Below are 22,489 nucleotides of genomic sequence, written 5' to 3'. Positions count from 1 at the left end.
TGAAAACTATAATAGAAAATAATTCAGTACCAAGAGCAATCAAATAAAGGGCTTATACCTTTTTTGTGGACTGGTGCCAGCGAAGAGCATGATGAAAATGATTTTGGAGGACTGTTTGATAAGCGTGTGTTCATCCCTTCAACTGATGATGGGGTTTGGGCTGCAGACATGTCACTCATGTGAACATCATTGATGTATTCTGCAATTAAGAGTTCCATTATTGCAAAAATTCTATGGAAAAAATTACTGCAGAATGAACAGATACAATGATCATGTAACTTATTAAACCATAGTGTCAGGTCACTGGACATTCAGGAATGTAGCACCATTTCAGTTACCTTTTAAGTCACGAATAAAAGCAGAAAACACCACTTTTCTAGATTATCTGAAACCATACCCATACAAACTGTTAGCTTTTGAAGGGAATTAAAACTAAATTCAGAACATCTAAGCTGAAAATATAAACTAAGAAGGTACACTGTTTACTGTAAAACCACTAAGCTATTTGACCTCTAGTATATTCTGTAACTCACTTCCACTTATGCAGATATTCTGGGTAAGAATTGCCCATTTCAATTGCACATTAGTAATGCATTACCTGAGAATCTGCTGTGTATTTGTACTTTGACAGTTCCTTGATTATTTAAAAACTCAGTGGTGTCTGAAGCAGTGTTTGTGTCTTTTTCCAAGTCTTCCATAGAATTTGTTCGTTTAAGCTTGTTACTTGACAGTTTTTCTTTCTGCCAGTCTTTGGATGTGACTGAGTTGTTATCATCATCCTGAATTAACATGGTTGTTTCTGCAGGATCCTCTAAGACAGGCTTGAAAATCGTGTCATTTTCTGTTTTATCACAGTTACCACAGGATTCACAGGGCTGAAAGCCCAAGTCTGACTGGCTCTTGTCTTCTTCCATACTCTCTTCAACACTCATAGGCTGGGTATCTTCCAGTTCTACAACTGGTTCTTTAAGTTCCTCATGAAGCAAATCCATTAGACAACGCAAAAACTCTTGTGCATCCTGGAATTTTAAACAAATTTGAACACTGAAACATGTTCTAATCCTCTGCTCCACAAATATGAAACATGCCAGCTGAAACAGCAAAATTCCCTCTAATAAACAGATTTCTGAAAGATACCAAGAAGCTTTTCTAATTACAGGACTCAGTTTTCATCTAAACCAAAGGTTTTAATGAAGTGCTTCAGACAGTATGAATGCAGCAAGATACTGTATGAAGGATTAACTGAAGAATGCCTTTGCTATATGATAATCCATACCTATTTAACAAGTTGCCAACTTACAGCTCCCACAACACTGTGTATGCAACATGCAAGGGCAGGTTTTTTTCACCAAGATACTAAATGAGAAATGCATACTGAGTATATAATTTTTTTAAAAACATCATTGGTAGTTAAATATATTAAAAAAATCTGTTATACTATTTTTGAACATCTTTATTTTGTTTTCTGGGACTGCTCAAATATTTGCAGCATTATTTCACACAAGGAAAAAGTTCAGTCATTATTATTTTAATTTTCCTGGAAAAAAGGAATAGTTGTTTTAATAAGTTGAAGGCCTTCTGAGAATTTGATATAATAAACTTAAAACCTAATTTAACTGTTGCTTGTTCCATTTCAGATGATCTGCATTTGAAGCATATCAACTAAAATTTATGTTGCATATGCTATGGACAAGTATAGGAAGTATGGTTTCAGCATTAGATTTCAAAGAGGTAGATAACTTTATGGCTTAAGAGGATTTAAAAGACATCAGAAAGTTTTACCTGTTGAGAGTAACCTCGAAACATTGGATTAACAGTTTTAATTCCTTGAAACAATCCAGTAGGAACAACAGATCCAGGCCTAAAAAAAAGTTTTCAACATTTAAACACTAAAAAAGCGTGTATTTTATTGGGATCATGTTACCTGCAACTAAACACCAATTATGTTAATCTTATCCAAATGTAATATTGGTATGGAATTCTAAACGTCATGATTTTCCAAAGATTTGTCATCCAGCAGAAACAGAAACTGTATCAGGCCTTTTGTGCCACATTTCGTGTTAGAGAATCAGACGACAAATCAGATGCACTCGTGGCATTATGCACAATTACTGTTCCTCTACCTTTGTATTTATATTTTGAAGTATTTTCTTAGAGATAACAGAAATTCCACATAAGGAAGTAAGATAAATTGACAAAATATTGATACAGAATGAAGGACACCAAGAGGATAACGTACTTAAATGTTCTAGGTGTATTTCCAGCAGAAATAAACATTCTAAAGCATTCTTACTACTTTTATAGCGCTCATCTAATCTATTTCTTGTCAGATCTTCCTTGATAAAATTTACATCCATTATTTGTCCTGTCTTTGGTAGATATGGAAAAGAACAGGTCATAAGGAGTGTTTGAATCCTGCGCATTAGTCTTTCCTTCCTTATTTTTTAAGAGAAATTCTGTCATACACACAAAATAAAAATTAGAAACCTAGGACAGATCAATGCACCCCTCATGACTCTGGAGTCTATTTATTATTATTTCATCACCAAAATAATGTAATACCTGCTTTTGTGCCACAGTTCTGTCATCAGCTTGAGGTAACTTTTACAAATTGCTGGTTTCTTATCTGTCCGGGCTAAGCCTCCGCAGTCAAGAAAAAAGTGTGTCAAAGGTGGGCTGAATAAAAAGAAGAAAATTGCAAATTTTTTTAAAGTTGTTAAAATACAAGAAGAAATCCACATTTCATACATGACTGTAAAATAAAAAGAGTAATACTTTATGTAATTGAACAATTTCACCTCCTACATCCACCCTTAAACAAAACATTTCCTAGTAGGATAACTGTAGCAGAAGAGTCACACCGCTCCTCAAATGTGTTCTCACATTTGTTCAAGCGTCAGAATAGTCTGATGGGATTCAAACTCAAGGCCATTCCTACTAGCTGTCACAGAAGTACATGGGTACCCCTCCAGCAACAGTCACCATAAGCCTAGTCCATTAAAAGGATCTCAAACAAATCTTTTCTCTAGAATCCAACACTGCCACAAGATGTGTATAAGTAAATAATTTATACTCAAAACAATTATTTGTGTTTACTTCATGCAATGTTGCCAACTCACACACTCTGTCCTCTCCCTTCAACCTCGCCTTTAAAGTCACAACCCCACATGCACACTGGACCTAATTTTATCCAACAAAGGAGACATCCCAGCATACTTGTAAAAGTAGTACTTCTCAACAGAATAATTTCCTCATAATTAGGTGCCTTGTCCACTTCTTTACCTTCCAGACAGATCTATTCCAGTTGTCCTCTCCCTCAGCAAGGACCCTCAGTAAGGTGCACTCCCTGTCCTGGCCCGCAGCCAGAGGCGGATGCACAGCGAGCACACAGTGTGTGCTCAGGACCTGCCACCGACCAGACATTTCTAGTGCAAGAACCTCTACAGCTGGATAGTGTTTTTATCTCTCCAGCTTTTGCAGGTTTCTCCTTTGTGAACTTGTCTGGTATTCCCATGGGATGACAAGATTTTGTATTCTAGTCATTCCTAGGATAATTAGCATAAAATTTCCCAGATGCATTATCTGTAAGGACTGAATTTTGATCTTAATGTGTTTCTTGTTTGGAATTAGGGTTTACTCTTACACATTTCCTTTCACTTTTTCTGTAGAAAAAAAAAAGAAACCCCAAAAAACTAACCCACAAACTTAGAAGCTTTTTCAGATTTTCTTCTTATTGCAAGAATTGCATATACTTCTGTTTAGGAGGATTTAGAATGAAAAGGGGGAAAAGCTGAATGGCCCATACACTGTAATACTTTTTCTTTTCCTATCAGTGACACAATTGTTTGTAGTATACAAGGCTGATATTCAATATGTGTTGTCTTCCATGGTAGTGCAGCCCTTCAAAACCCTTGAGTCTATCTTGAGAAAATGCATGCACAAGCAAGCATCAAATTGCATTTACAATAATTTTCCATACCAGTTGGAAAGAGCTTGTAAGGCTGCATTCATGTAACAAGTGTTTCCAATATTTTTTAATCCTGTTAGACCTGAAAAACAGAATGAATATTCAGCAATTCTGTTAATCCAATACAAAACATATTAAGGAAAATACTTCCAGAAAATACATACTAATCAAAATAGTCATGTAACACTTGGGTATGCAGAACTGTGACTAAAAGAAACATAGGACTCCTAAAGGAATACTAATTACCTAGAAGTAGTAATTAAGTGTTTTGATTTTGGTTGACTAAAACACTTCAGAGCAATAGATTATATTGCATCTTACTAACTTTTGATGGTTTATGACACCTGCAGATTTTAATTTCAAATATGTTTATCAATGTTTAAATTTTACTTCATGATTTATCTGTTCAGTTAAACTTCCAGTCTGCTGCATTTCTAACTGCTGATGTAACCAGTTTACCTAGAGCTTTTCAAAAATTGCATTCTTCTGTCCCAAGTTCATGTTAATAATCAGATTACACTAAACATTCAAAATGTACTCAGCAATGTGATTATCCCAGAATCAGAATTAGTTACCTGAGATTAGTCCTTTTTTATTCCAACTATTTATGTTTATTTTCATAAACAGACTGCTCAGTTTAGACTTCCCCATATAACTTACTTTTCAAACTCACACTATTTATTTTTTCCTTACTTTTGCCACATACATGAAAGACAGAATTAAGACATTCTTTCCATGATTATGAATTACGCTATTCATGGCTACTAAAGTGCTACATTAATGAAGTAATTAATTTCAGAATGAAATTGCTTTTGCATGAGCAAACAGTAACATCTCTAAGCAAAGAATCAGTAGGACTGAAGAATTTAAAAAACTTAAAGAACAGTCAGCAATAAGCACTCATGGTTCAAGATATACTCTACTGTTTATTCACCAAAAGCATTTCAAAAGAAATTTTAAGAACAAAGTTAAAATGGAGCTAAAGAAGTTTCTTCCTTTCAGCGTGACAAATGTCTTAACACAGACATATCATTATTACTGGGAACTTTAATGCAATTGTACTTCTATATTATTCCAACACAAATTACATTCCACAAAATATTATCAGGACAAGAAGATACAAAGACACAGAAATACACCCACTGGTTGGAGAAACTAACTAGGAATAAAACACAGAGCTTAACGATTTAAGGGCAGATGGCAAATTAGTGGGGTGGTGACATATCCAGAAAAACTGTGCCAGACAACAGAAGAGACTAGGCAGGTTTTCTGACCAATGCCAGCAGACTTGGGAGAGGGAAAGCTGGTATTAGATGAGTGAAGGAGAAATGAGATCCATTGCTGTGGTTTAACTGCAGTCAGCAACTCAACCCCACAGAGCTGCTCACTCACTCCCTCATGGGGGGATGGTGGGAGAATTGGAAGAGTAAAAGAGAAGCCTCATGGGCTGAGATAAAGGCAGTTTAATAGGTAAAGCAAAAATTGTTCACACAAGCAAACCAAAACATTCATCACTTCCCATGGGCAGGCAGGTGCTCAGCCCTTCCAGGAAAGCAGGGGCTCCATCATAAGCAGTATAATTACTTGAGAAGACAAATGCCCTAACTCTGAAAGTTCCCCTCTTCTTCCTTCGTCCCCACAATACCATATGGTCTGGAACATCCCTGTGGTCAGCTGGGGTCAGCTGTCTCAGCTCCCTGTGCACCTCCAGCCCACTCACTGGCAGGGCTGTGTGAGGAGCAGAAAAGCCCTGACTCTGTCTAAGTCCTGCTCTACAATAACTGAAACATCTCTGTATCACCAACACTGTTTGCAGCACAAATCCAAAAGACAGGCCCATAGCAGCTACTGTTAAAAAATTAACTCTTGTCCAGCCAAAACCAGCAAACCCAAAACCATGCACAAATTAGAGTAACATTTTTATCATCACTTATGGAAAACAAACTGCCTTGGCATATGGACTGGCATCTCAAAAGCAACAGCTCAACCATCTGCTGGCCAGATTTTTCTGAGAAAATAGTACTTAGAAGTAATTTTTTTGTCATCAAACATGTATCCTTTTTAGAGTGGTCACTAAGAATTTGAGACATCTAAGAAATAATAATTATTACGTTCTCTTAGGAAATGAGAAATTAAGACTTCACTGTTTGGGATTTCATCACTCTCATTTTCATCTTTACACTGGTTTAATATTAGGGTGGGGTAACCTTTGATACCAGAAAGTTTGGCAGTACATGAAGTCAATTATGTAAAGAAGAAAAAAAATAACCAAAACCCCATACTGTGGTACTACAGGCTCAGAAAAGAGTTACTCAAAATGCAGGAAAGCATTCAAATCAGGAATCTTTTAGGACAGGTGAAAACATTAGAAGAGATTCTATAAAAACCTACTTTTACCAGAGTGGTTAGGATATCAACTAACCTAACCAGTACTCCGACATGTTTTCTTATTTTTGCTGCTGCTTGCCCAGGTGCACTACATGTACCACCACAGCCTCATCACAGGTAAGCAAACACTACTGCAAGAAAGGTGAAACTAAAAGTAAAGATCTTAGTTGGAGCAGAAAAGGAAACAGTTCCACTTAGAAAAGAACTAGTATATAGCTGGAGAACAGACTTGGAGACATACACATGCAATAAAGGGCAATAATGTGCTGGATTTTGCCTTTATTACCTCTAGTCTTCAATTCATCTTCTTCCACTTCTATATCTAAGTCATCAAATACAGCTGCTAGTGGAATCTTCAGTGTGGGATTACTTGGTATTTTAAAATCCTTACAAGGAGAAAAAGTATTTTTACTTGAATTTATCACTCTTCCTCTTAATTAAGCTTCTGTATAATTTTACCAACAGATCTAGAAATGGAAAATTTTGTGAATGTATTTTGAAATCTCACTGCACATGAAGTGACAACACCAGGATTCCACAAATACCTTGAGAAAGTTTACTAAGAATTGCAACAGGTTTTTTTTTCAGATCAGCAGTGAGAACACTGCATTATTTTATAACAACATTATTTTGTGACAATCAAAAACAAAGCCAGGGACAGCATTTCTTTCCCCTATATAAAAACTAAGCCAGCACTATAGTGCTAATGCAGGAGCCATCACACAAAAGTCAGTGTAGGTGTTTTTGATGTGCCACCAGATGGCTCACTACAGTAAATGAAGACAAATTTAATTTTTCGGAAGAAAAATGTACAAGTAGAGAAACAAAGTGTTAGGCAGGCAGGCATTTATTTCATGACAAGCTCTTTTTGTGAGCACATAAATAAAAATCTGAAACAAAATATATGATAGACTTTGTAAGTTCTATTTATTTTTCTGTTTGTTATACCCATTTCCTTGGAAGATTAAAGCAGGTTAAGTATAATAGAACAGAAGGACAGAAGTCTGAACTCAGCTTTATACTAAGTGACCAGGATTTCTAGCCAACTGAAATTTAAAAAAAAAATCCAATGGTACTATTGTAATTGAGCTGCTGGCATTTTATGAGAAAATGATCAGATTATGTTCATAATAAATACTACACTTCAAAGTGAAAATATTAAAGGATATTTCCTCTTTACATACATTGCAAAACTGCCCATCTTTCTGTCCAACCTGTGCACCATGGACTCTTTTCTACTGCTCTATGTCTCAAGCAAAACAAATTTAGGAATACTGTACTTCTGCTGTGACCATTTAAACCAAGTTACCTGTCATTGTATGTGACTACATTAAATATGCAATAAAAAATATCACTTCTTTTCAGATACATGTACCATTCCAAACAATTATAAATAAGAAATCACAGCATAATGTTCTCCAAGACAACACTTCTCTAGAAAAGATACTATCAGTGAACAGCACTGATGCCAGTAAAGACAAATGTAACCACAAGAAGATAATGTCTCTTGAAAGAAGTCTTATGAAAATGGAGAGAAATTCACACAAAGTTTAGCCACATGAATGGAGAAAAAGTCAGTCTTTCTCTTGAGAGAAAACATAGCATTTACTGCAAACCTACAGCTGCCTTTGTTTCATTGGGTTATAAAATACCTGCACACTGTTTTCTTGTGCTTGGTGAGACAATCTTGCACTCGGTAGTGGAGAATGAGATCCTAATTTTCTATCCAGGAATACTTCCTTACTACAGGCATAACACCAGACACGTAGCGTAGTAAGGTTGACAGTTAAACAGTGTTTTGTCTCCTAAAACAGAACAAAAACCAAAACTGTGATTCAGAAATTTGGAATAATTAAATACTGCTACATGCAAACTAGAAAAGATGTATTGAAATTCTAGGTCTTTCAACAGTGAAATGAATATGTATGTTAGAGTATCAAAAATAGCAATTCAATCACTGAAATTTTTGCACAAACTATTCAACACTCATTTTTAGTAAAAAGCATTCAAATTAGCAACAAGGTACAATCAGAATCTAAGACACTGTCATATGTGGTACACCTCTCTGGAAGTACAAAAGTAAGAAGAAAACCTCTTGTCAGAAGTGTTACAATTCACAGTGAACCAGTTTTCCAGAAATGTCTGTAACTGGTCATAATGGGAGCCACCTCCTCTACAATGTGCAGGACAGTGTTGATTTCTAGTTTTGCTGTAAGAAATTCAGGCTATTTGCAATCAATCTGAAGAGCAAGATAAAATTTTTAGTTCTGTTACAGTAAGAGACACTCATATCAAAGCAAAGTTACAATTAGTTCTTTTGTTGACAGCTTCACACCGTGAAGCAAAATAGGAATTTGACAGATGAAGAGTATTTTTTGTTCAAATCTTAATCTTTTTTTATTTAACCTCCTTACTACAACTGCTGCAGGATGCCCAATTTCCTCTCCCCTTCATTTAATAAAGCCTTGTACAAGAACAATGTTTTTAATGTAAAGTGTGGGCACAATTTCATTAAGAGGCTCCCCCCTATTAAAAATACCAGAATACCAAATAAACATTTTTAAACCTGAGAATATGCTTGATTCTGCAGTTTCAGATACATAAATAATTACAAGTCTCCAGAGTAACAGCTTAATAATTTTTTTGAAGTGAACACAATGAACATGACTATTTGCAGCACAGGCTCGTGGGAACTGGAGCACACAGAAATTGATTTCTGTCAACCTTGCTTCTCTCATTTTAGTGAGTTTATTGATAATTTTACTGAAGAAGAATTCAGAAGAGGGCTTACTATCCACAAATTAAAATTAAGTAACAAGAAAATCAAGACAAGGATGTCACTGACAGCAGGCAACTCTCTCTCTTACCTGGCAAGTACATAACATTGCTAAAACAGCATGTAAAGCAGAATAAACTGCCATAAAAAGCCAAGAGGTATAAAATTGTAGGCAACAAATTCAGGGACCATCTGTTCCCCAACTGCCACTAGAAACAACTTATTTCTGAATCTGTTTTAAAGGTTTTAGAACTGTGATTCAGCTTAAGGAGATGACAAAAAAACCTCTGAAGTATTTATATGGATATATATTAACAAACTATTGATTTGTGTAACTACACTCTTTCCTCAAGGTCCTGCTCCAAAGGAAAAAATCAGAAGTGGTGACAAAATGCAGACATAACACCACACACTACTTGTAAAACTCCAGTATACACTATTTGTTCATTTTAATATTCAACAAGCATTTTTTTAGCAATTTTAGGGATCAAAAATTATTCAGTGTGGAACCTTAGATGTGTTTTCTGACAGACTAACTGGAAATTGATGGCAAGAATTTCATTTAATCACAAACCCAGCAACTCTGAAATGCCATGTTAATAAAACTGCCATCCCTCTGTTCCCAGTATTCCTAATTTGCTTCATTTTGGCAAGTGTTCCATTTGCACACACGTGTGCACATAACACACAGTGAGTTTAGGACCCAAACCAACGCTCTGAAGCTGCCCAACCAAACGTGGCATGTTGGGGAGCAGAGTGCCCACATGCCATTGCTCCTGCCAAGCTGGATCCATGAGCAGGACGTGGCTGGAAAGGATATGCTTGGCTCAATCTATGAAAGCTTCACCTGTAGCCACCAAAACAGGGAGGATAATGCAGAAACAAAGCGCCTGTTTCTGGGAATTTATACTTCCTATCTTACACTTCTTCAGCTCTCATTTTCATTAATCCAACTTCCCTCCTCTTACCCATCAGGCACCCAACAGTCCTAAAAAGTTAGACTGGAGTAGTGAAGTACTACACAGAAGCTGAGGTAGCGAAAGAGTCTTTTGACCATGGATCTTGAAAATCACCAGTAATTGTTATTTTTTAAAATTTTCACCATGCTCTTTAGAGGAGCATAATAACATCAGAATTGCACTAATTATTATGCAACTGCAAAAGGACTGTGAACTTACACACTCCTAAATTAGACCTGCTTCTAGAAGATGAAAATGAAACACAGCTAATCAAGCTTCCATAGAGTTATATAACACAGGTTATTAACTTCATTAAATTTCTCTAACTTTACTTCACTGCTTCAAGGAACTGTATTATCAGCAAATACACGTACCTGGGAATGGGTGGTACTGTGATCAACATGGGATTCACCACAGCCAACATATGTACATCTGTTCTGTTGAGAAAGATATGAAGAAGGACACAGAATTAAAATGTGGCATCAAGTAGTTTACAGGATACAAACATACTGCCAGTCTCTTTCAAATTCACTCAAATTTCAAACTTACAGAGTCCTACACAAACCAAGAGACATGCACAGTAAGCATTAAAATAAGTATCACCTAAAGCAAAAAATAACGCTGTAAGACTTAAATTCTCTTACTGATGGGCAGTGTTAGACATTTGTGTTTTGAATCTATTTTTGGCCATTATTATGTATTTTTTAATATTACTGTCAACATATATTTCTTACAATTTGTGATTTGGTAAGGATCATTACAGAAAATACAAAGTTAATTCAGGGTCTAAATGGTAAAATACTGAATGGCACAGCCTCAGAACATGACATGTTTATACAAAAACCCCTGTATGCCTCTATCTGCAGTGCCCATTTATCAGATTATTACTTCACAACTAATTATTGCATCACCATTAAATAAGAGTTTCCAGCACTACACAGAGAAGAAACTACATTCTAGTTATAACATGCAAAACAACTGTTGATTTTAATCATGCTCATCCCAACAACATACACTCGGCTGAGTTTAGAATCTTGCAGCTGCAAACCTTCAAGTAATTTTCATTAATTCCTCATTTGCATGAGTCAAGACAACCACACAGGAGGGACAGCAGGTTATCTGTATAACTCTCCAAGCACATTAATTTACACAATGAAATAGGCACTGAAAATGGTCAATTTTCTACATTAAATAACCACAGATATTAGTTAAGTTACAGGTAGTTAACATGCTGGTATCTCACCAGGTCTTTCTAGTGAAAAAGGTGAAGACAAGATGCCAAGTCATCCAAGAGGAGAAACATGACAGCGTGACCCTAAGTGTCCTACTGCAAATACAAGACTCTACTATGGAATGTTGGTATGCTACTTAGTTTTTCAGTAACAGTCTAAGAGCTCTATGTGAGAAATAAAAAACATGTTTTAAGCTTGATAGCATTTTCCCCACCTGCCAGGTTGATGCATCCCTGAACACCTCTTCCTACTCCCAAAAGGGTTTTTATATGTAATTAAACTTCAAGCCATCTAACAAAGGACATTACACACTGTTTCTTTCTCCCTTCATCTCTATCTATTATTGACAGGAGCAAAATTATCTGATCTTATTGCCATAATCCACTTAAAAGGACACTATTGAATTGAATTTTAAAAAATACTCATACATACACCTAAAGGTTGGCATCTTAGCCTAGAGATATTCCTGACAGCACTGAAAGAAAAGTTGCCACGGAATGAAGTCAAACCTACAGGGCAAAATTTCAATCTCTGGAAACTGCTGTAAGTCCCAAGAACTCACAAGACAATTTAAAAACTGAATTAGATACATGCTATCCAGTTGATATCATAGATCAATCAGAAGCAACATTTTTGGAGTTTTTTCCTTTGTTGTTTTTTTTTTTTTAATACAGTGAAAATTACATTTTTTTGTAAACAGCGAGAAGGGTAAGGCAAAAGCTTATTTAACACAACTATATCCAGGGTAAAGACTGTATGAAATTTGTACAAACAAGATCAATGTTTATACAAGCTTCTAGAAGTTTCTAAACAAGTCTTTTGTCTTTGTTTTGTTTAGGAATAAAAAAGTCAGAGTATCTATTATTCTGTAAAAAGTAAGCATTTACTGCTAGATGTTATTACTCCAAATGCAAAAAGAGGCTTATAAAAACCAACAATTAATTCAAGGATAATGTTGTTTTTTTAGCTCTATAGACCCAGGGAAAAAATCAAAAAATCTTCCAAAACTTATGAGCTAAAAAGTATCATAACCCAAGAAGAAACACACTCATATGCTAACTATGTACCTCACAGAGGGTAAATAGTTTTAAAAATAAAAAACTGCAGAAGAATGTTGCTTTTAAATAATAACTTAAATAAACTAATTTCAACAACTTCATTATAGATGTTTCTTCAAAAAAATACTATCAAGTTTATTTACCAATTACTAGAAAAGGACCCTGCTGTGGAACAACAGAACTCACCTCTAAGCACGCCCAAAGGTTGGGTCCTCTGACTTTGCAGTCCTGACAAGTGCCCTGTTGACATTAAACACAAAGGCAAAGTATTATTTCCCTGACTTACACCAGTAAACCACAACTTCAAGACAAAATGAGAATAAAATCCTGCAAAGCTTCATACAAGATGAGTAATTTTAAGATAAAAAAAAATGTTGATAACCAACCTAATTTTCATTTTGCTTCAAATAATCTCAGGATCAGCATATTTTTCTACTAAAACCCTGGATCTCTCTCTGAGTTTTCATCTTCAACCAAAACGTTGTTCTTGTAAATAAGGCATAAACATGTATCGTTTGGCATTATTATAATAATCTTCTAAATTTGTCTTTCCTTTAAATTTAATGTAAAATAAATGAAACTGACAGAACAACAGGTAATAACTGCATATTCCTACTTGCAGAAATTACCTGCAAAAGTTTACTCAAAAAAGATGGAACATTAGGAAAATGCTGTACCCCTTAGGGGCAAATTAACTGTGACACTCTCAAATAAAGAAATTTAGCACCATGGACAGAAAACGTTTGGCTTCTCATCACCTTACAGGTTCTAAAATGGTTACAAGATAGTTCTTTGTTTCATTTACTAGTACTAGCTTGAAACCAAGAATTCAGGTACAAGTAGTTTCTCGAACTGTGGCTTCTCTATCAAAAAAAGAATTGTTACCAAAGTAAATTCAATTATAAATTTCTTTGTTACAGTTCCTACTTGAAGTCAAATCAGTTGTCCTATATCACATTCTCATTCCAAATAACTAAATTTTACAATGGGAATGAAAATAAAGTTCAGCTTGGTGCTATGCTAACTCTTTTAAACAATGTTTCCATTAAAGCATCACTTACTTTGAAAAAAAAGGTACTCTTTAAGTATTAAGTGCTGAAAAATAGTTTCTCTGCCTCATCAAGTCCATAATTCTTCCCATACTTTGTTTAAACCTTACTATTCCAGTAGGGAAGATTTTACCCATGCTTAACACTAAAATGCACATTATAATAATAGACTATAATATGTACCTAAAATAACTGATTGGTTAACAGTGATAGGAAGAAAGTAAATTACTACAACTCACATGAGACTTCTGTATCAATTCCTCTTTTGTTATCTCCCCAACTGATTCCAAGTGTGGGCAGTTGCTGCCAGGAGACGACATTTCTGTGTTTTCTGGGATCCTGTAGTTGGAATTTTCAACACCAGGGAATCACCTGTCAAAAGAAGTAAGAATGAGTAAAACCCAATTCCTTACAGTAGGGAGCAACATTAGATATCTACTATGCAACATATGTATTACTTTTAAACCAATGTGCCTTATTACAGTAAGTTACTATAAGTAACTTTATTAACAGTACTCCAATAGTCCAAACTAAACCCTGCTGACTTCTAAAATTAAATCTGATGACTTCTAGGCCATAAACTAACAGAATTTTGAAAGGAACTGACCTGGATTAATTATTTAACTTCCTGGGCTCTACCATGGCACCCTGAAGAGAAAAATTACTGTTTTCAAGCCTACCTAGAACTGATGGTGGCTCAGCCTGTACATTCTGGGAAGGGATCTTTGCAACACTGCTGAAGTTGTGGAGGCTGAACTGCAGGAGCACAGGACCTGGTTATCAGAAGATAAGGAAACTTTATCTTGGTTTTATTTATTTACAAACACATTCTAGATTCAGACATATTATATATCAAAAGCAAACTGAAACTTGTAACTCATACATAGCACTGAATACTCAGCAAGCTTTTATGTTGTTCTCTCTGCCCATCCAAGGTCTTTGAGGCAGACACAGAAACTTACCAGACATAAAGACTGCTAACTACAATCACTTTGTCACTATCATTTTGATGGTTGCATAGAAAGTTATGATGTTTTACAGAAGCACAATAAAAAAAGAAACTGTCACGTTGTTTTTATATAAATACTCCAACTGACTCACAGAGATAGGAACCATCCAATAACTTTGCCCCAGTTTTGTCACAAACAATTACTATTGATGCCTCAATCCCTCCAAAGGCCAAGAAATCCTTAATTTCCTTTGCCTAATTATTATCTGTGCAATCGAGCACTCCTTTATCAAGAACTTGCAACTAAACTTGCATCCTAACTCAGTGATGCCCACTCCTTGATCTGCCTGCAGCCTCTAGCACTGTTACCAACATCTCTTTCCACTCTGCCTGTGCTTTGGCAGCTTTAGGTTTGTTCCTTCCACTACACAACCAGTCACTCCTTTGAATATTAAATAGCTTTGACAGCATGGGGGACAACAAACCCTGCCTAGTGGATATCTCAAACACACTTCCTAGTAAACTTTCAGTTTATTACCTCTGACTTGATTTTTACTTCCCTTGTCTTGCAACAGGATCCCTTTGACTCAAGGGTCATTTCAGCTCACTCTGGTCATCAAAGGCTTTGTCTGTAATCTGCATGCACTATTACTGAAAGACAATTCAAATAAGAAAACAGTTTTTCAGGCCAAACCTCCTGAACTTCAGGCACATTACCAATTCCTCTTTGAACTGTTAAGTTCCTTTTTAGCACAGAAATGGAAACATGAAGGTAGGTTACATCTTGCTCACTTTGCAAGGTCTGTTAAAATGTTGAAAAGGACAAATGAGTTTCAAAGAAAGCCCTGGGAACCTTAAATAAATTCAGTGTGAATTAAGGCTGACAATACAAATGCTTCAGAAAGACTGATATAACAGATTAGTAAAGGTGTAGGTCAATTTTTTTTTATGGAAGAAACTTTCTGAATGTATTATTCCAAGTAATACAAAGCAATGAACGGAAACTTCACCTCAAGCGGCCAGATTTGCATTTAATGTATGTAACTATTCACACCTGGAACTGCACAACTCCAAACTTGCAGTCCTGAACAAACCCAAGCCCAGGCATTCCACTCATGCCAGTTTCTGTTCTTGGTGCAGTCTGAAACTCCCTTTTTCTAATAATCATCAAAAAGACCAAAGCACATTCAAACTCATGTCCCCTCTTCCTGTCCATATGGAGAGCATTCCCCGTGAAAGTCTAGTTAATGCTATAGACTCTTCACAAGTCATTATAAGAGCAAAGCTGAATGGCCTTTCTTTCACCTCTTGTTACCAAAATTCTTACACACCTTCCATCTTGCAGCACTGTGGTAACTCACTGTGCTGCCATGATATTGGTAGCTTAATATACCTCGCTGCAGTAACACATTTAGTATAATTTTATGTTAAAGTCTAAAACTGTAAAATTAATTTCAAAACGATGAGTCAACCATCACCTAAGTCCTCAGGGTAGCCCCTCCCTCCCTCACTGCCCTTCCCACTCTACCTGAAGGGATTGCTTATCTTCCTCTGCTGCTGCAGCCCATTATCACATCTGCTCTTTCACCCCCCTCTGCACTGTCTTGACCCTACCCAAAAGTTGTTTCTTTGCACTTTCAGTAATTAAAAAACAAACAAACCAAAACAAAACCTCCTTTTGTAACTTCTCTTGCATTGCATTTTACACTCTGGTTCCAAAGCTGGAGCGTATCTCCATCACTCTGGCAATACCAGGGAACAATAGAATGGTTTAGGTTGAAAGGGACCTTAAAGTTCCAACCCCTCTGCCACAGGCAGGGATGACACTCACCCGATCAGGTTGCTCAGGGCCCCATCCAGCCTGGCCTTGAACTCTTCCAGGGATGGGGTGTCAACAACCTCTCTAAGCAACCTGTTCCAGCACCTCACTACTCTCACAAGGAACAGTTTTCTTCCTAATACCCAATCTAACCCTGCCCTCTTTAGTTTAAGAGTCATCCCTGCTTGTTGTATCACTGCAGACCCTTGAGAAAAGTCCTGCTCCAATTCTCTTTGAGCCCCTTTAGGCACTGGAAGGTGCTGTAAGGTCTGCCTGGAGTCTTCTCCAGGCTGAACAGCCCCAGCTCTCAGCCTGTTTTCACTCTAATTGTTTGTGATCGTATTCATGCAAGAAGCTTCTCAATAAATGTTTCTCATATATCTGGGAGAGAACTTCACAGTCTGTTTTCAGCTCTCCACTGCTTCCACTGAAAGGTCTGTCTTAGTCCACCTGTCTCAATGCATTACACTACATCATCCAAAAATGTCAACTATTTCATGTTCCAAAGAAAGACCTTTTTTGCTTAGGGCATGCATAGAGTCATACTTCAAAGAATAAATTATTTTGGAGTCTAGTCTTGGGTTTTTTTGTGTTCCTGTTTAGTCTTTTCATTGACCAAAAAAAATTGCTCACATGAGCCATCAGAGAAATATGAACCATAATTCAGAGCACCATGACCAGCAACCTATTTATCATTCAGCAGAATTCCACAGCATCACAGACTTGTGTGGTGCCTACCAGGGAAGACCTATTACACACAGAAAAACCCCACCAAACACTAAGAGAATTCAACTGATCTTGAAAATTATTGCAGGCTGATACAGGGAGCCCAGTATCTCCTAAAGAAATAAAATAGATGTTGAATTCCTTTAAAAAAATTTTTAATTCATGGTTTCATCTGCCTAGTTTCAGCAGTTAACACTTTGACAGATGATGCAATAAGCAAATATATTTATTATATATTCCCTTGATGTCCTACATCTGGAGCTATTTTATCAGATCATTTTACAGAGTTCAGTAAGGGAATGCTAATAAAAGACTTTAAGAATAAAAGGATTATTCTGAAGACACCAATTATATGAAGGAGCAAGTGTGTCTTTGTTACAGGCTTTTACTATCTTGCCTGTACAGCTCTGAAAAACAGCATATCAAACCATTAACCTCTAAGTTCAGGCTTCTTAGTTGCACTCACAGTTATTTTAATAGTGAAGCACTGGAACAATTTCATTTAACTTTTTTTTTTAACAACAACAAAGGAAGAGTGACACATGGTGCAATTTTGTACCTGAACACTTAATTCCTAGGAATACTAAAGAGCTCTGAAACTTCAGTAATTATTTACCATATTGATACTCTTCACACTTCAGGAAAAAACCCACAAGCACTCACTCCAAACTGTACAAGTCCACTGAAGCTACAGCCTTTGACATATTCAGGTTTGTAAGATAAATATTTTTGTAAAGAGCTGTGTTGCTCTTTATACATTTTACACAAATTACTCCAGCAAAACAACATACAGAAATAAAATTGTTACCAAACTTGAAACTAGTCTTCTTAGTGTGTGAAATTAGGGATGATTTTCCCAATTTCTTACGTTCTTTTATACTCTGGGGATCAATAGATGGTTTTGAATTTCATCTCCCATCCCTATTTCTACCCTTTTTTTGTCTATCAACTCTGAACAAGAGCATCCCATTTTCTTGAAAAAACAACACCACCAAACCCAACTCTGGTTGAAAATTTATCTATTCAGCATAAAACCTAGTAATTTACAAGTAAATGACAAGCATGTTTAGTAAGCTGGTAAAATACACCTGGCTCTCCTCTTCATGCACCAAGAGCTACTCACTCCAGCAAGACACAATTTTTTTAATTCACTTCGATTAGATTTTTTTTTTTTGCCAAAAAGTATAAGTTTCCAGAGAGAAAGGCCATTTAAAGAAAATACTTGAGTTGATAATATACTTTCTTTACAGAGTTAGGTATTTTTCATATTGCCTATCAGGGTACACAGGCCATCCTTTCATTTCCTTCGTCCACCACTTTAAATCCCAACTATGAAAGCCATTAGCTGACCTCTGTGTTTCTAAGAGGATTTTCCTAACTCGGGCTCAGCCTCAGCGCAGAAGCCCACAGTGATTTTCCACTGGGTGATACCCCGAACTCTTCTCCCCAGCCCGTTCCACCCTACTCGATCCCTGCGCATGGATAACTCAGGGGGCGAACAGAGTAATTAATGGGTAAATTACTGTATTTAGGAATTGCGTAGTACCTGCGATACCGCGGTCGCAGCTCCAGCGGGACCTGCGGGGGCCGGTCCTGCCCCACACCCCCCGCACGGGCCGAGCCCCGCCGGGACCCCGGGCCGGCTCCCCCCGGGCCGACCCGCCCTGGGCTGCGAGACCGCCCGCAGGCACCGCCCGCCCCGGGCCGAGCCCCGCTCCGCTGTCCCTCTCTCTCTTACCGCAGCTCAGCCGGGAGGACGCGCCGCGATCGGAGCTCAGCCGGGCCGCGGCCACCCCGCGGGTCGCACACAGCGCTCGCCCGTGCAGGGGTGGGGCGGGGCGGCCGCCGTAGCGAGGCCGGGCAAAGCAGGGCAGGGCAAGGCAGGGCAAGGCAGGGCAAGGCAAAGCAGGGCAGGGCAGGGCAGGGCAGGGGAGGGCAAGGCAGGGCAGAGCAGGGCAAGGCAGGGCAAGGCAGGGCAGGGCAGGGCAGGGCAGGGCAAGGTAGGGCAGGGCAGAGCTGCGGCTCCGCCGGGGCCGCCCCGCACACGCGCGCACGGGCGGGCGCGGCTCCCGCGGCGCAGGCTGAGGGTCGCGCCCCGCTCAAAGATGGCGGCGACGAGCGCCTCGGCTGCCCGTGCGTGAGCGCTGCCCCGCACAAAGATGGCGGCGCCAGGCTCTGCCCCCGCCCCTCGCCTGCCGCCCGCAGCACGCCGGAAGGCTGCCCGGTGCAAAGATGGCGGCCGCGGGTTCCTGACGGCGCAGGGTCGCCCTCACGTGGCAGCGGCTCCGCCCGCAGGGCTGAGGCCGCTGCTCCCTGTGCCGGAAGCGGATCCCTCCGGTCTCCGGCAGCACCGGGAGCTGCCCGCGGCCACGGCGCTTGGCAGGTAACCCGGGGCGGAGCTGCAGGGACCCGGCTGCGCACGGGGAGGCAGCGGCGCGCCTGCCTCGGCCCGGGCGCTGCGGGGGCGACGCTGAGGGACGCGGGGCGCTCCCCGGCTCTGCCCGCCCGCGGGGCCGGCGCTGCCCGGCCAGGCAGGGCTCTGCGGGGCCGGGCGGAGTGGGGTTCTGCCCCGGAGTGGCGCGGCGGAGCCTCCGCGTTGTGTTCGCGTTGAGGGAGTGACGGGGCAGAGATTACGTCAGTCTGTGCTGCTCGTTTCTTAACCGTGTGTCTGCAAAAATCTCTGAGCGAGATAAACTTTTTCTGGCTGCTGTCAAACATTTTAACCGTTCCCTGGCAAATATATTCTTCCGACAGTAGTGATCTTAGAGGCAGGGTTGTTGGCGTGTGTGACTGGGAGGATGCAGTGAGCGCTCCGAGCCCGGTGGCACCTGCGGGGCCGCACACACGGAGGGAGGGACCGAGCCCGACCCGAGCTGAACCGAAATAGTCGTGTCTTCTCATTAAGTCTTGCCTGTACTCAAAAGTATCAATCAAACAAGTCATGTACCTGTTACGTAAGAGATTCGAGCTGGTAGAAGAAAACTGTCCTGGGCTTCTATTGCATAACTTATAACTTCATTTAACAGAGTGTTTCGGAGACCATCTGTGATTGTTTTCAAGATAGTTTCTTTTAATGAGGTTATGGGAGAGAAGGAGCCATGTCAGAAGAAGCTGTTACTGAGACACGATTTTCTCTGAAGACAGCAGCTCTGCGGGTGTTCCATCTTCCTCTCTCTTGGTATTATTCTCTTAATCAGGTAATAAATACAGTATCTGAATACTGTTGATATATGTTTAGAGGTTTATCTCAGTGTTGTACATGATCTTGTGAGTTTCATGTGAATTACATTTGTACAGAATACCTTGGTGTTTAGTTTGTTTACAATACTGAACTAAAATAAGTGGGGTTTTTTGTCTTCTTGTGTAAATAAATGCTTAGTGCATCATCATACATGTGCTTTACTTGCAGTGTCAGGGTGTCTCCGTTTTGTAACAGTGCAATGATTCTCATCAAATACCAAAATCCTTTTCCTGTAGAATTTTTTAGATATTCAAAAATTAAATGTAGCTGTCACTGAATTTTGAATAATAGTATTGAATGGGGTGTGAAATACTTTCTGGATTGCCAGTACTGCTTGCCAAATTAATCTGTTTAGTTCATTAATGAAAACCAAAAATCTTTATTCTAGTTTTTTAATCATTTTTATTTGGTTGGGTATGGTCCACAATGACTGAAGCAAGATTCTTTAAGACAGTGATTCTTTAAAAGCAGGCTGGTTTTTACACCCATTCAGTTCTTTATGCTGGTTTTCTTTCTGTTCTACTTATGGAAAGATTTTCTTCAAAGAAATTCTTAAGGCTCAGTTACAGTATTTCCTTTTACAGGTGGCCCTGGAGTAATTTGTTTTTATTTTCTGTCATTGATGTTATAGGCAAGTTTTCACTAGAAACACAGATAGCAGTCACTTCAGTCTGGGTGAAGAGTACCTTATGATCTTAGTTTTGAGGTTGAGAAAATCTGGAAGTGTTGAGAAGCTGATAATCCTTTTCTGCAGGAAATCATAAGGTTTGTCAGTAGAGCACCTTCATGGCAAGGACAGGGAGCAGGAGCTGTAACTGTGTAGAGAATCAGAGAAGAGAGGTATTAGTTGTCTATAACTACATATGTGGTAAAAGAGAGAGTGAAGTAAGTCACAATTACTGGAGAATATATTAAGGCTTCAGCTGTTGTCCTCAGGAAATAAATTTCTTGAAGTGTGAGATATATTCTGGTACCATAATACACAGGACAAAAAAGAATTTCTAGTTGCCTCTACAAAATGTAGTCCAGTAGATTTTTTGCATTCTGTGTATGCTGAATCTTTGACAAGAATAACTAAAAAAAGTTTATAACTAGGAATACCTGTAATATTTTTAAAATAGATATTATTAGGCCTAAAAATGTTCTGCTTTTGGAACCCATGTTGTTAATATGACTGTATTTTATTTTTATTAAATTAGTTGCTGGTCAGCAAAAGTTAAGTAATTCGTATTTCCTTGTAAATGCTTTTCTTTTTCTGCATATAAAAGTAGAATGAGGATGAGATATTCCCAGTCTTAGGTGCATCTGCTTATTTTCACACTTTTTCTGTATTTAGAATGCTTTAAAATTCTCTTTTATTTTCAGGTAAAGCTTTCCCCTGGATTAAAGAAGTTTTTCACAGTAACAGCAGTGAGTGCAATATCTGTGATTTTTCTGGCCCATCACTTTAGAAGAAGACGTGGAAAGAAAAACAAGAAAGTGCCACCATGGGAACCAAATAATTTAGTATTAGAGTGTACCAAAGAAGCTGCTTCAGAAAAAGGTACATCATGGAACCCCCAAGTTGGATGTTTTTTGTTTTCTTGTAGAGGAAGAAAAAGCATGTGAGGGGATGGGTATGCATAAGAGTGTGTAGTAGTAACCAAACTATTTTCCTTAAAACATAGAATAGTTTGGGTTGGAAGGGACTTTTAAAGATCAGCCGCTCCAACCCCCTTCAGTGAGCAGGGACATCTTCAGCTAGACCAGGCTGATCAGAGCCCCATCTAACTTGGCCTCCAATGTTTCCATGGATGGCCATCCATGATCTCTTGTGAGCAACCTGTTCCAGTGTTTTAGCACCCTCATTGTGAAAAGCTTCTTCCTCACTATCTAATGTAAATCAACCCTCTTTTAGTTTTTTAAAACCATTCCCCCTTGTCTTACTGCATGAGGCCCTTCTGATAGGCCCCTTGTGAGTACTGAAAGGACACAGTAAGGTGTCCCCAGAGCCTTCTCTTCTCCAGGCTAAACAGCCCCAACTCTCTCAGCCTTTCCTCATAGGAGAGATGCTCCATCCCTCTATCTCCACAGGATGGAACACCTGAGTATGTTTGAATTGTTAATTTTTAAATTTTAAAACTGCCAAATTAGGAACAAAATTAGTGTCTTGTAAAGAAGCTGGTCTTGTTCTCAAAGGTGAAATTTTAATGATGAGTTTGTATTAAAACTCTCTTTATCACTAGTATATTAACAATGGGTTTTGCCATTCTTGTGGATGTCTCTCAATACTCAGAAATGCAGATTAATTTTTTTATAGACTAGGAAAATAATTATGCTCAAATG

General features: G+C 38.5%; 2 protein-coding genes across 8 annotated transcripts in view; one reads left to right on the top strand and one right to left on the bottom strand.

Moving 5' to 3' along the window:
* Window positions 1–19,046, bottom strand: part of USP33 (ubiquitin specific peptidase 33) — a 35,557-nt gene extending 16,511 nt beyond the window's left edge. For 2 of the 5 annotated variants that reach the window (XM_071565357.1, XM_071565353.1), the window contains exons 1-13: window positions 18,662–19,046; window positions 14,917–15,029; window positions 14,110–14,202; window positions 13,669–13,801; window positions 12,567–12,620; window positions 10,465–10,527; window positions 8,008–8,160; window positions 6,642–6,741; window positions 3,980–4,049; window positions 2,563–2,676; window positions 1,783–1,861; window positions 599–1,019; window positions 59–199 (exon numbers count right to left, since the gene is read on the bottom strand). In XM_071565357.1, coding sequence (XP_071421458.1) covers window positions 59–199; window positions 599–1,019; window positions 1,783–1,861; window positions 2,563–2,676; window positions 3,980–4,049; window positions 6,642–6,741; window positions 8,008–8,160; window positions 10,465–10,527; window positions 12,567–12,620; window positions 13,669–13,749 — 1,276 coding nt within the window. In that variant the 5' untranslated portion in view covers window positions 13,750–13,801; window positions 14,110–14,202; window positions 14,917–15,029; window positions 18,662–19,046. Of the gene's footprint in view, window positions 1–58; window positions 200–598; window positions 1,020–1,782; window positions 1,862–2,562; window positions 2,677–3,979; window positions 4,050–6,641; window positions 6,742–8,007; window positions 8,161–10,464; window positions 10,528–12,566; window positions 12,621–13,668; window positions 13,802–14,109; window positions 14,203–14,916; window positions 15,030–18,469; window positions 18,490–18,661 lie in introns of those variants that run through there. The other 3 variants (XM_071565358.1, XM_071565354.1, XM_071565356.1) reach the window with 3 other exon arrangements.
* A 108-nt stretch (window positions 19,047–19,154) lies between these two features.
* Window positions 19,155–22,489, top strand: part of MIGA1 (mitoguardin 1) — a 30,273-nt gene continuing 26,938 nt past the window's right edge. For 2 of the 3 annotated variants that reach the window (XM_071565361.1, XM_071565359.1), the window contains exons 1-3: window positions 19,155–19,306; window positions 19,950–20,120; window positions 21,530–21,707. In XM_071565361.1, the coding sequence (XP_071421462.1) occupies window positions 20,022–20,120; window positions 21,530–21,707 (277 nt within the window). In that variant the 5' untranslated portion in view covers window positions 19,155–19,306; window positions 19,950–20,021. The remainder of the gene's footprint in view (window positions 19,307–19,949; window positions 20,121–21,529; window positions 21,708–22,489) is intronic. The other variant, XM_071565360.1, reaches the window with a different exon arrangement.

The sequence above is a fragment of the Pithys albifrons genome, chromosome 10 (genome assembly GCF_047495875.1).
Source record: "Pithys albifrons albifrons isolate INPA30051 chromosome 10, PitAlb_v1, whole genome shotgun sequence".
NCBI classification, from domain to species: Eukaryota; Metazoa; Chordata; class Aves; order Passeriformes; family Thamnophilidae; genus Pithys; species Pithys albifrons.
The sequence above is the reverse complement of the archived record's forward strand: the minus strand, read 5'-3'. Positions and strand labels throughout refer to the sequence as shown.